The sequence below is a fragment of the Adelges cooleyi genome, unplaced genomic scaffold (genome assembly GCF_023614345.1).
Source record: "Adelges cooleyi isolate 19-005CV unplaced genomic scaffold, UGA_ACOO_1.1 ACOO_flye_CR_arks_rails_tigmint_CR_PRNA_23, whole genome shotgun sequence".
NCBI classification, from domain to species: Eukaryota; Metazoa; Arthropoda; class Insecta; order Hemiptera; family Adelgidae; genus Adelges; species Adelges cooleyi.
The window spans coordinates 14,335,709-14,350,409 of NW_026095893.1; the positions used below are offsets into that span (position 1 = coordinate 14,335,709).

Sequence of the window (14,701 nt, forward strand, 5' to 3'; positions counted from 1 at the left end):
TCTTACCCTCGACAATGCTTTCTTATCGACGTGTAAAAAGTAGTAGCGCCAAAAACTATCGGCGTGGGAAAAAATATATCACAACCGACAAAGCTACCGTCGGAATGTTTTCAAAAATCGTCTAATAGAGCAAATTTAATTGTAGAACGTGTAAACTGCAGACTGTCTGGTGCAATACCTACACAACGCTAACATTTGTAAATATGAATCCGTTTGTAAACTTTAAAACTAAGACAAGAACAAATTAGGGGGATTGTATCGTCACTCGTGTGGTGTTTTTCATCAACAAAATCCATATTAAGTTAATTTTGTACTTACGGGTTTATTAACAATTTGTTACAGTATAAAGGGGGGGAAATGTAATCCGCTCGTCGCGCCGCCACACAATTCCAATCGTTTTTGGAAAACGATTACTATTTACAATCACGTTTGTTGTTGCGCGTTTTTCTTATTTCGGATGTCGTGATATTTTTATTTTGCGGTTGTGATTGATCACTTTGAGCTGGCAACAGTGAAAAATTGCCTCAAGTCTCTATCGGTAGACCATGTTTGCGGGGCACATTATTACGGGAAGATGAGAAAAACGCTTATAAGATGTCCAACGAAAATAGAGCGCACAACATTTACCAAAGCCACAACAATGCAAAAGGACGTACGAAGGTGAATTTAATTCAAAGTTAAAAGTGATTTATAGGTTCCATTTGCACTGCGACCGATGTAAATAAAGTGCTTAAAAACAAAGTAGATAGCTAAAAATCACCAAACTTATGACAATAAAATATAAACGGAGAAAATGTTCGATGACGATTAATTATTATTATGTACAAGAATTGTAATTTGTTGTTTTATAATAATATACGTAAAATGCTATTAACTTTTCATAAAGCATTTTAAACTGAAATGCATTTAGCAAGATGCGAAACTCTGCAAATGTAAAATTTCAATTGTACTGATTTTCGATTTTTGTTTGGTAAAATGCATTATAAAAATATATATGTACCATAAACAAATTAATAGTGGTTTTAAAATATTACAAATAGTAATTTATATCATTATATTTAAATATTACAACATACGAAATGCACGCAAAATCAGAAACTTAAATAATATTTTTATTGAAATTCCCAGACTACCTACCAAAACTATAATTAATAGCACAGTCGTTAAAAAAACTAGAATAGAAATTGAATAGTAATGATTTTACAATCATGTATGTATGACATAATCAATAGTTACTGTAAAATCATTTGCATAAAGTGAAAAAACAATCAAGGGATTACGACCATTTTAAACGATTATAGAACATAGGAAAAAGTATAAATAACTACTTCAATGATATTGTCCGAATCTATACCCCGTGGATATCATTGAAATCGGTTTGAAAATTATAAAATATAAATAAGTAATAATTGATGATGTAGACCTTGTCACAGTTAATATTATATAATACATTCCTGGTAATTATGTACAGTGGTTTACACTTTGTTGTGTTGCCTATATGTTCCCTTTTAAGCCGTTTTATAAAATAATTGCTCACAAATTCATTTTTTGTGCACTTATTACTATAACTTAACAAATCGTCAACATTTTTGAATCAGACGTACTATTTAAAGTTTTAAGTTCGGTTCTTCCAAGGAGACCCTAACAGTTTTAAGTTTTTGTTAATACTTATTAAAGTACAATAAATACTTATTTTATGACATGAAAAAACATTTACAAGCACTATAGGTTAAACTCGGTAAGCTGTCCCCAAAGTATCATCTCACTATAGTACTTAATATATTGTTTGTCATGGTAAGAAAGGTGTTAGCTGGGATGATATTAAAGTAGAAGTATAGAACCGAAATAATTTAACTAAGCTAGGCGGCCAAGTATAAGCCAACCATATCGCCAAGCTAAGTTAATTTATTTTGTTTCTATATAATAGTATATACAGTTATTTAATAAAATACAATTGTGTACGATATTACTTTGGTCTTAGCCCTTAAATTAATATCACAAGATTTCTAACTTAAATGCATTTGACATTTTTATGTCTTTGCTATGGCACACACACAGAAAAACGACACCAATTGTCGACACCGGTTATCATAACGAAAAATAACAGCTGATTTATCTGTTTAGATAAGAGATATAAGAGATTAGAAATATGTTTTTACTTTGGAACACAACCGGAAAAATCGACACCGACACTCATAACGAAAAAATCAGCTGATTTATCTGATAAGATAAGAGAGATAAGAGATAAGTGATGAGGGTGGTAATGGGAATGGGGGTGGGAATGGGCATGAGGATGAGGTTGGGGTAGGGATGGGGATGTTAAATTTTTAAATTATGTGTTGTTTTCACAACGAACAAACTTAAATGAATGCTTAATGAATTGATTGAAAATAACTAGCCAAGTGAACGTTTAGCCGATAATTTGATTAAGGCCAATTATTAAAAAACTACTAAAAAACTTTTGGCCACAACATAAAATTAATCCTCACCCGCCATTCGAGTACTGTGGTTACCATTTTCACAAAGCAAGTGTTAATTTTGGGTTAGCAACGAAAAATATGTCGAATGATATCGATGCGGAATATTATGTAATAGCTTTTTGTTAGAAAAATAACTTTAAGCCAAGCCATTTATTTTTAATTTTTATTTAGCGATATTGTTGAGATATTATAATGCGTATAAGTGATATAGTTTAATATTTTCTTAGGCTAGCTTATATGATTGTTTAAAATAAACAGAGCCAGAGATATTTCTGACAAGTCAAACACTTTATTGAATCACGTATTTAACGGTATATGAGTTTGTCTTGCCGAAGTTTAATTAACTTCAATTACCGTAAACGACAGCCACCGTAACTATCCTACTTTATCCCACGTACGTACTCAACACACGTACGCATCCTCATAATTCGCAATCCTTTAAGAACGTTAAAAAGATTAATAGACTTAATAAGACATAAATTTATCATTTTCAAGATGATCACTCGATTAATTTCTGTGAACATTTTCATGGTTAATTTTGCATTTACTTGCTGCAGTATACGTATTCATTTAAGCGAACAATTGTTCAAACGCAATTAGTTCTATCTAAAAATAATCTATACGATTTTTAAAAACAAATTAATCATAAATAATAACTATAATTTATAATTATTATGCGTTATGATATCTTTATATGGCATGGTTGAAACAAACAATTCAACTCCAAAAATTACAACAAAAGCATTCTAAGTATGACATTTAAAATAATATGAATTGATTATTACTACTCAAGCATAGTGTAATTTATACTCCAAAATTCTTGTTAGTTGATAAGCTGGGAATTGTAATCATTTTATAGTAAATTCTTTGTTGTTGTGACGCTGTCTGAAATATAAAAACAAAGGGTTAGCTAAGGAGATGAATAATTTTAATTCTTAACAAATGTTCAGGCACAATCAGCTGATTAATAGTGGTATGCGTTAAGGGGTCGATTCGCGACCAGTGACCGCTCGATGGTCAAGCAAAATAGGCGCGTTGCCGGCGAAAATATTAATATTATAATTGATTTTTTCGTAATTGTGTTAATGAACAATAAATTGGTTATTTTTTAATTAGATAAGAATTATGTGTTATTATTATTAAAAATATTAAAAAGTGTAACCAAAGAGTTTTCCGATTTATACAGTCCACTTGTTTTACACGCTAGTCGATTGCGTGGCGCAAACAATAAATTATGAAACACAAAAAACTAGTTAACAACTGTGATTTAACACTTAGAAAAAAAAAACATGTTTAGGGTATAACACTCAAATTGTAATGTATATATATATAATATATATATATATATATATATATATATATATATATATACATATAGGATTAAAGAACGAAATAGCATAGCAAAACATGCGAATATTCATCAATTAATAAATTATAACTCGGATGTTAATAATAATACCACCCATTAATAAAATACAAATAAGTTATTTATCAATCACATAAAATAAGAAATTTTGATGGATAACTAAAATAAATAATAACTTCAAACAGATTAAATCAAAGTTACCCCCAAATAGCATCGGCACAACGTAAGTCGTCGCAGCAAAGAATTATTGTAGTAAAAAACTAAACGATGGAAAAAGTTATTTCTAATACAAAAAAACTATTTAACAACATTTCTGAAGTAAAGAAAAATAACTTTGCGCGAGTATAGTTGTGAACGTGATTACTGCTTGGTGAATACTCAACCGATTAATGGAATCGAAAATGAAAAGCTCGAAGCAATACATATCAGCTAAATTTGAAAATGTATATAAATTAGCTCCAGAAAACACTGGTGAAAATGTGTTAGGTACGTGTTTATTGGATTTTCGTGCGTTAAATACAACGCTGAACAGTGAACTTACTCGGATACTTAGACCAGCAGCGTCACTCATCAAACGATAAAAGCAATTAAAGCAAGTTATTTTACCAAAACCAGGGCACATCGTAAATGTGGAACACGGAAATTTCGTAATAAACTTTTGCGTTTAATTCATTATGACGCGCTGTTTATTCGCGCTTTATACACATTACTAAACTTGAAACTTTATGTTTGTACATCAAAATATAAAAGAAAATATGATGATTATCGGATATACCGTTCAAGGCATTGTTTAGCCAGGGTTTTGGCGAAAAACAAAAAATTAAGACTAAAATGTTTTCCAAATTATTCTTATTGTTTATTTCCATATTTTAATGATTTCTTTCGCAGCTTTTTTAAGTATTTCATTTAATTTTGTAATTACCGAAATTCAAATTATAAGATTACAACTTGACGCTTATAGATTTATAAGTCAAAGCTAACGAATGAAAAAAAACGCTCGTTAAATTTCGAAACAATGGAGAACTATTCATTCATTATAATGTATAATAGGTTTACATGAAATGGTTTTATAATCGGAGTAGTTATAAGCAATGCGAGTGAATAATAAAATATTTTAATTTAATCTTTTTAATCATATGTGTATTAATCATGCCTGTATACATTATTAGTACTAAATGTAACCTACGAGTATTTCCATGATAAACGTAATAGTTTTATGAAATAAAATGATTAATTTCGTACAACGGCGTATCTACAAGTACATTATAAGACTGGATTTACTAATCAACACATGTGGATGTTTGAAAATCAAACAGAATTATGGAAAGATCTCATGAGTCATTATTGGAAATTGATCAATAGCAATGGTAATTTTCGTAACGAGTACAGCTATCAAATAGAAATAATCATTTATAATAATTATGCATTTTCGAAACATATTTACTTATATTATGATGTAATGCCTAAAAAGATTTTATGCATTTAATACTTGTAATTTATAATTAACAATTACTTTAGGTCTAAAGAAGATATAATAAGAACATATTTTTTTTTGCAAGATACAAAGTATATTCGATAGACTGTGTGGGCATATATCGTTCGCAAAATAACATGACGGAAACACAAGTACTTGGATCATAAAGCCCACGTCCAACTGTTCCGGTTATGGTATTATAGTGGTTAGGGTTTTGGATAAGATAAAAGAAAAAATTGTAATAAATGGAGATTCAAGAAGTAGTTATATATTACAAAAGTGCATCTTAGCAGCATATACTACGAAGAAACACTTTTTAGTATCCTCCTGCATAGTCGTTCTGCGACAATGGTTTTTAGTCACCAACATGAATTCTGTAGTTGTTTGGATGTTAATATAAGCCAATAATACCTTTATAATAGTGTTATTTAATAAGTAAACACCGAGGTTTGATCCGAAATAATTTATAGGAAATGCTACGTGAGAGGCTTTGTGCCAAGAGATTTACTATAAAAGATATGCACGAATCTATTTATCTTAGCAATGTCCGCCTGCAAATGAGATACCGGAAAAAAGAGACGTTGGTGTACCTGAACAATGTATGTGGGACTACACAGAACTACAAAACCATATACGAATTGATACATTTTTGCTTGTGTTTCAATGCATTTACCATAAGTAATCGTATAAAAGCTAGACATTTTTGCGCTCATAGAAAACATCTCAAGTGTAAAAGGATTTCTACTTCTCTAAGAACAATGATTGAATAAAAAAACTGGCCATAACCGGGTTTAGGACGACTTGATATTTCCTGGGACGAGTGAAAGAATATTTTATACTATTATGAATACACTTTTCAACTTTACAGAGCCTACACCGTGATGCCAATTCTGTGCCCAGATTAAATTCATCAATAAGCACTATTGCCAATCTAATGCCAATGTTGCATTTTTAGACGTCGTCAAGGTAAATCTGAGTATGGAAACACTTTCAACAAAAGTATGTTTAGCGTGTTCCTTGAATATATTAAGTTATATCAATTTTATCATAATAAATAAGTGAAATTCACTGTGGCATATTTCTCTTGAATGAGAGTTGAACATTTTTTTGGCAGAAACACTCTGAAAACGACGTTAATCACTTGATTGTTTTGTTTTCGTATATTTAATATTATTCATATAAAAAAAAAGCAAAATAGTTAAAATAATTCAAAATGTTCCTAACTAAAACATTTCGGGTAGCTTTGAATATCAGCATTTTTTTCTATGTCGTTTATTTAATTTCTTGTTTCTTCTCAATAGTGAGTTTTATTTGTAAGCTGGCGATATACAGTGAATTATAACACATTAATCAATACCAAAAACTATTATGTCATTGTACGAATTTCCTTTTTATAAAATGTGTCCAGTATTTTATTTTTTATTGCACAAATAAAAAATGATTTTTATTAATAATATGAATGGAACCAAGATAATCAATTGGTCTTTTGACATTTGCTCTGGTGTATACAATACTAACATTTTCTTAGGTTTGTTATCGTCGCACCGGTAATTTTCAGAGGTAAAAACATGTTTACGCGAACTGAAAATAACTCGCTTAGTTTTGGTTTTAGAGTAAAAGCACCCATATAAAATTAAAATAAAACAATATTCCGAAGGGCATTAAGGTGCGTTTTAAAAAAAAATTCATTTATTGAAAAGTTACAGTCATTTAAAAATGTTAAAATAGTCGTTATTCCTAAACTATGTATTGAGCGTTATACTTGGAATAATGAAAAAAATACCCACTATATCTTAGTTATATAGTTACCGCTGTATAATAATATATACGTAATATATGATGTTGTTTATTTTGTTCTATTCTTAAAAATTGCCTGTTTAGTCATTCTGAATAAAAACAATAACTTATTTTATACAGAACCTAAAAACAACAGCAAACTAATGGAAAAAGTATTTCACATTAACATTATGCTATTTCAATTCCTCTACTCAAATATTTTTATCCAAGTAAAGTACTTCATTGTGTATTGTAAATAGTGGTTTTTTATGTTGTTGTATGTTTTGCTTTTGTTTTCCCTGACACAAATAGTAGAATATAATTTTACTTTAACTCCCTGTTCCACTTTTGTTTGTATTTTACTTTTTTGACGCTTCCAGTATACATTGAAAGTTAAAACGTTTTATAATAATATAAGTACTTATTTGACATTTTTGAAATAATATCAACCTTTACCTCGTACTATAATAATATAAATGTAATACCATTTTGTTTAATTTTCTATTACGCATATATTATTTTTTTTTTACAAGTAACTTTATCGAGTATTATATATTTATATATATATATTTGATGTAGTAAAGACACCGTCAAAAAAAATGATCTGAAAAAATATAATTACGTTGCGTTCTTTGTGCACTGTCTGCTCTTCAACTATGAGATAACTGAGGGGTCATATTATTGCGTATTTAACTCTTTTTATTATTGTTTTCCATATTAGTTATTACTTATTATACTTGGCAACAATGACCACGGTCAGTTTAGCATTTAGTACTATCCAGTACACGTTAAAATAATGTAATATTGTAAAAACAAAATTATTACATCTTTTATTGTCATATTCTTTTATACGGCTATATAGCGTTACTACATTTACCTAGAATATTTTCCATAAAGCGTATTCTCTTTTCGTGATGTATTCTACCTTCGTCTAAACGGTGAATTTTGTCCATCTCACCGATTATTTCTTTAGGTATATTGTTGATCGACTCAAACTGTACTTCTAAATCGTGTACCTTTTTTTTTTTAACGATAATTGACTTTTCGGTGGGTGTACACGCGATCAAAGCGTCAAGTATTTTTTCTGGTTCCGAGTCGTCATCAACATCAGAATGCGGTGCCCTTTTTTTGATCCAATCCATTACTTCTTGGCGTTTTATGTTTGTCCTCTCGTTACCCGAGGTTGCGTGAATAGTGCCTGCGGAGAACTGTGCCACAGAGTTAGAAATCATTTAGTATTTTTGACGCAAAAGAATTTTCCTAACAATTTTCATATCTATATAAAAAATAAACAAATAATTATTTCATTGTTAAAAAGCAATTTTGCGTAGTCACCAAATCAACAATTACCTCACAACAGTCACTCGGCAACGTAACTTAAAGAAACATAATTGTTTTAATGAATTCATTATTAATTGTATAGTAGGTGTTCTATGGAAATTAAGAAATTTGTATTGGCTAAATATGGAGGAATCACGTTTGGGCGATTTTCAGTACAAACATGGCAAATGTCTGGAGCCATCTCAAGTTTCTCGAGTATGTGTTGTTAAAACCAACTATTATACTCTTATGTATTCAGTATTACATGTAAAACGTCATGTAGTGTTCGCTAAATACGTGCGAAGATATATTGGCTAGAAGAAAAATGTTTAACGATCCACATTTGCCTAAGCACGTTAACGAAGAAACCGTGTATGGAATTAAAACAAAAGGTACACATTATTGTAAAATTTAAGTATTCTGTGGGGGTAGGTTTACAATTGTATAAATACTTAAAGTCAAGGAAAATTGCGGATATATTTTAAGTAATTATGTTGTTTAAATAGTACTGAAGAACGGCAAAAGCACTGTAATTTGTTTATAATGTACTTCCCATATTATTTTAGCAATGCCACTAGGAGACGTAGTGTTCCCGCACAAATTACCAGGTCAAATATTCCAAGAAGACAGGCTAGGGGCTAAGTTGTATGAAGTGTCCCATCACGGTTTTCAATCGGGAGAGCAACTAAAACGGAGGTTAGTTGCAACGGTTTATATAATATTTTTTTATTTTTTGTTTTAAGTACGTAGACTGTTGAGTATAAAACTTATACTAGATATACAAACCATTTTGATCCGAACAACCGTTATGGAAATTTAAATAAAATTCTACCGGCTGGGATATGGTTCAAGCAGAATATAGATGAATCCTCGAGTATTGAAAATGCCAATCAGGGTATCAAAGAAATCGTCAAAGTACTAGAAAGGTATGCCCATACTTTTTAAGTAACCGTCAGATTTGTACTAAATTAAATGTCGATATTTCAGCGTTGAGAGTAATGACTGTCGTTTTCCATATGTGGATTATCGACAAGGGAAGTTTCCCGGAAGATCCTATTTTGGAGCTTGGGACACCTTAACTGGCAACGACCCAAACGAAAACGAGTTTCTTCAAAACGAATGTTTAGTCAACATTAATAAATTAAAAAACTACGTAAAAAAACGAAAGTGTGACTTAAGAAAAATTCGAGAAACCTACGCGGAAATGGATACGGTATTTAATTGTGTTAACAGTATTTCAAAAAGTAAAATGTATTTAATCTACAATATGTTTTTCAAAACTATTTAATACAAATATATTTTGTTATTTTATTTTTGGTTAAAACATTATCGAACAAAAATATTTAGTATCATTATCATAGTGTTCTACGTTTTACGATATTATCACTTTGTTTCAATTCGTTTTAGGTGAATTAAATGGTATTATACATAATAAATATATAAATATGTAAATTAAATATTAAACACATATTTAAATTTTTTAATTTTTTTTTTAAATTTTTTAAAAATTGATGTTTACTCGACATGATACGCATCATTTACACGCATAGGAACAGTCTGGATTGCTACCTTTGGACCAGGTATATGCGATATCTTATGCCTATCGAATAAGACCAAAAAGAAATGTATTTGAGCGGGCATTAAATATGCTAAATGCAATCGATAAGAATAATGTAAATTATAAAGTGTTTATGGAATTGATTGATCCAAACGTATGTCTCCCAGATGCGCTTAATAATTATAAAACTATCGAGCCAGAAAGATTTAAAACCTCTTATAAGACCGACTACGAAAATGACGGAATTAGTCAAAGTCTCGTGTTAAAAAACAGTATTATTGAGACCTATAGTTTATGTATTGTTACACAGGTAATAATATATTTTGCGGTTTTAGGTGCTAGAGTTGTGTATAAACCTGTGAAACCTCCGATATTGGCTTATCGAGATTGCTTTGGGTACGAAACGGATGTTAAAACATTGTTAAATCCTTCGATCTTTTCAAACTACGGACTGACTTATAGAGACTTCTACATAGTAACTTGCAACACGATAATAGTATAACGCTTGATTTACTGGCGTCCAACATTTTAGGGTAGGGATAAAACAACAATTAAAGACATACTTGAAAGTATCGGAGTGGTACTACCAGATGAAATATTTAACAAAGTGTGGAATTATGCTTACCAATGCGACGGAAATAATGACCAAGTCAGCGTGGAAGTTTTTAGACAAATATTACAGAAAATCGCACACGAAACTATAGACTGAATAGTTTATACATGTACTAATATAAATATTATACAAAATTGTCATCTTTATTATTATTTCAACTTGCAAGTGAATAGTGATAATAATCATAATAGTTAAAAGGTGTACAGTTCACCAACAATAGTTTCACTAGGTACCGAATAGAGCATCTATCGTTACACAAGATCTCACGAAGGAGAGTGCGAAATAAAAATATTATCAATTTAACCTATTTAATTGTATATACAGAGCTGTTTATGTTCACATATTATATGAGTATACTGGGAAGATTTGCAATCATTTCACATATCTAATAAAAAATGATCACCATCATGAAGCTTAACAGGCCTTAAACACCCAACGCTGCCATCATGTTTTTTTTTGGAGAACAACAGAAATGTGATCACTACAAAAGCGTTTTATAAATAATTTAAGCATGTACATATTTATTATTTCTATTTTCGCGGTTTTGTATTAATTATTCTTGAGTGCGGAGATTTAAGATAATTGGGTAATTTTACAAAAATACAGTCATCTTCTTTAGCAGGGAAATAACAATAAAAAGTTTTCTTAAATTCTGCGTTTAGCTTATTCTTGTAATGCACAGTTTTCAACGTAGCATACAAGTATTTGGCCTTTTTCAAACGTAACGCTTTCATCTTTTGTTTAAAGTCTTCTTTTTCTGCATAAACTATATTGGAAGTCATCTTTTCATTGTCCCACGTTAATTTTTTTCCCCTTTTACTACCATGTTTGTCGATTGGATTAAGCGAAATCGATACTGTTTGCTTTTTAGGTTTGGGCATATGCCACAAACGCATTGAGCTTTCTAAAAGTTCCGCTGAATAGTCAGAGTAATGTTATGTATGAACTGCACGTCATATAAATAGTTAAGTTGTACATATGCCATTTAACTTACCTTTACGTTTCTTCGTTAAAGGTTTGTGTTGATTTAATCGAGATTCGTACCATTTTTTCAACACTTCCAAATGAGTTAATTTTGGCAAGCCAGCTACTGGGTCTCCTAGTATAGCTAAAAACTCAAGTATCGCCTAAAATGGGTCAATATCTATAAAATCACAATATTTATAACTACGTATTTTATTACTTTAAACTGTGTACACGATGGGAGGTTTCGAAGTTCCGCCAAAACTTCATCGTAGATATGAACGGTATCCTTAAAAAAATATAGCTGATAATAGTTACCACTTCATAAGCTTAAGCCAACATCGATAGTATCAAAAAACTAAATAAAAACCCCATAATATTATAGTTGAAAATTACATTTTTCGCTTCATCTAAAGAGATGGTTTCGTTAATAAACTGATTGGATGTGAACTCTGCTAAAGTTCGATTGAATGGCGCAATTTTTTCATTAGTTTTGTCTTGCTCCGTCTCATCATGTAGTAATAAATGAACTCTTTTACGTTTGACGTTTCTGCTGTAAACATATTTTCTTTTTGAGATAATTTTTTAATGGTAATTTATAACATCATACTCCGTGCAATCATTTTGATTTTTTTTGTTATCCTCCGTACCACCTAATGTAGGGAGCTTAAAACCAGGAAAAGCATTAACACGACAGTTGAACATCCGTATCATGGACGCTTCCGGTTTTGCCTGACTCTTCATAATGCTCATAATTAACATTTTAGGCGTAAGGTACGTGTCTACCTTATCGCCCACTAATTGGTTTTCATTATCCAAGTTGTATTGTTCACAAAAAGTTTCATAGTCTTTTTCATTCATTACCTCGTCATTCAAAAAAGAAAAATCTTCGTCTTCAATTTCTTCTTCTAGTTCTGATTCTTCGAACACATCTTCGAACTCTAAGTTTTCAGAACCACACCGGATTAAAGCGCCAAATTTGACACCTTCAGGACATATTTCCTGAAGCATACGACTATTTGAACTTGGCAAAAAACTAAGAGTTTCATCAAGGGTTTGAGTGTCATCCATATTGGTTAAACTCGGTGTATTATTAGCAGTACTATATTTGTTTACGTTATCATTTTTTACGAGTATATTATCACCAATAGTAATAGATTTTTCCAATTTATTTTTTATACCTAAATAAAGTAGATATTATATTATAAACTATACGCATAGTTTAGAGTTAAGCTACTTCAAAATCAGTCTCACAGCTATGAGTATTAAGTGTGTAACAGATTAGAAAAAAATGTACTGAGGTGCTCTTGATTCAAATTCATGTCATACACTAAATTGTTTAGTTTCTACGTAACGGTTAATACTTTGTCTAAAAAAATGATTTCAAATAAGTCTCATAATGTATTCTATGATTTATTAAATATTTCACCTCCATATATAAGTCATCAGAGTTGTTTAGTGTTTGAAAATAATACAGATAAAAAACTTCATTTAATATTACATAATAATGATCAAATATTTTAATTGCAGCGGTTGGAGGAATGCTTTATAATGTATTCCTCCAGATAAAATTATAATCTAGTAAAAGTTATTTCTTTGCAGGTGCTGGTTAAGGATCAACTAATTTTTTTTTTTTTAATGTTGTGCTCTCTTATTCTAGTTGTGCGTAATGTAAACGAATAACTTATGTTTTGTAGTCAGTTTGAAAAATGATAGTTAATAGATATCACTTATGAATTAATGTAGATTCGCCATCATACGATATGCTATGCAGATGTTTATGCAATGCGTTAAAATTGTATTGCATCATAGTATATACTTTACACACAAACTAAAAGAAGATGTAGTTTACTTAAAATTAATTAAAAGTATGTAATTTTAGTTATAATCAATCACTATTTACCATCTTGAAATTCATCTTCTTTTTCTTTGCAGTTTATAGCTGATCGAAAAGCACCATTTAAAACAGGTTTATAAAATAATATATCTAAAGGATGTAAAGAGTGTCCATGGTTTTTTTCTAGTTCCATTTTTTTAATTTTAGTTTCCTACGATAAACAAGAAGTGAATTGAAGTCAATCGTAATATAGTGTACGGTATCATACTTCATTATGTCTCTTGATAGGTTTTATTTTATTTCTTATTCGTTCTTTTTGTTTTTGCTGTTTTACAATCAAATTATGTGCTTTAATTTTTTCATTTTTGTTCCAAATCGTTTGAAGTATTTTGGGTGGCTCCACAAAAGGCGATAAATAATTGGAATGCAAGCCACTCTTTTTTTCAACGTACTCGACTAAAAAATAATACTGAAGAGTTTTAAAGTAGTCCATGTAATAAAATATTTACATTTTGGATCTGGGGTTGGATCGCTCAGGCAATAATCAAGTTTTGATAATAGACTCGGCATTCCTAGATACACTATTCCAGTTGTAATAAGCTTGGCGTAAAATGAATACATCAGTGGATCTATAAAAATAATAACGTTATGAAAAGAGTTAGCTTTTCCCTTGAAGGAAAGACATTAGATCATGAATATATATAATGGTACTTGGGAGGATTCAAGACGAGTATATGACACATTCAAATCAAAAAACATACTTTTCTATTATTTAAATGTAAACTTAACTTTCGTTTCGCTTCAAGCATGTTGACTGGGAGAGGACGGATATGGTAAGTGGATCAGTTGGTAAATATCAGGGGAGGGGAGGGATTTCTACTTTATTCTCTCCTTTACTTATAGTCTCCTACATTCTCTTCTATCGTCCCACCAAGCTGGATCTTATCTTTTATCTCTTATCTCTTTCTCATAACGAGGCGAGGAGTGTGACGTATATTGCAAATTTTTTGACAGACTCCAGCCACAAGGCATATTCATGTTAAAACTAAACATACATCCATTAAAATATTTACTATTATTGGTTGTTCCGGTATCTTTTTCCATGACATATTCTTTTATTTTTAGTAAAAAATCAATAGGATACAATTTGCTATAAACAATTGCATCGTAAATCACATTTTTGGGAATTTTTGTTTTTACGCCGAGCTTTAATAGAGCAATTCTCGTTCTTTTAACACTACTCTCTTTGTAATCTCGTTCTATAAGATACCGCAGTTCATGTAATGTATTCATCTGTTACAAGTTTTATGGAGA

At 30.3% G+C, this 14,701-nt stretch overlaps 2 protein-coding genes across 2 annotated transcripts in view; one reads left to right on the forward strand and one right to left on the reverse strand.

The window, feature by feature from the left end:
* LOC126835628 (farnesol dehydrogenase-like) overlaps positions 1–14,701 on the reverse strand; it is a 216,733-nt gene that overhangs the window by 78,199 nt on the left and 123,833 nt on the right. The window lies entirely within an intron of this gene.
* LOC126835905 (uncharacterized) lies at positions 8,561–10,683 on the forward strand. Its single transcript, XM_050568778.1, has 8 exons — positions 8,561–8,632; positions 8,700–8,808; positions 8,983–9,112; positions 9,193–9,342; positions 9,404–9,629; positions 9,967–10,246; positions 10,310–10,449; positions 10,507–10,683. The coding sequence occupies exons 1-8, from the start codon at positions 8,561–8,563 to the stop codon at positions 10,681–10,683; spliced, it is 1,284 nt and encodes a 427-aa protein (XP_050424735.1).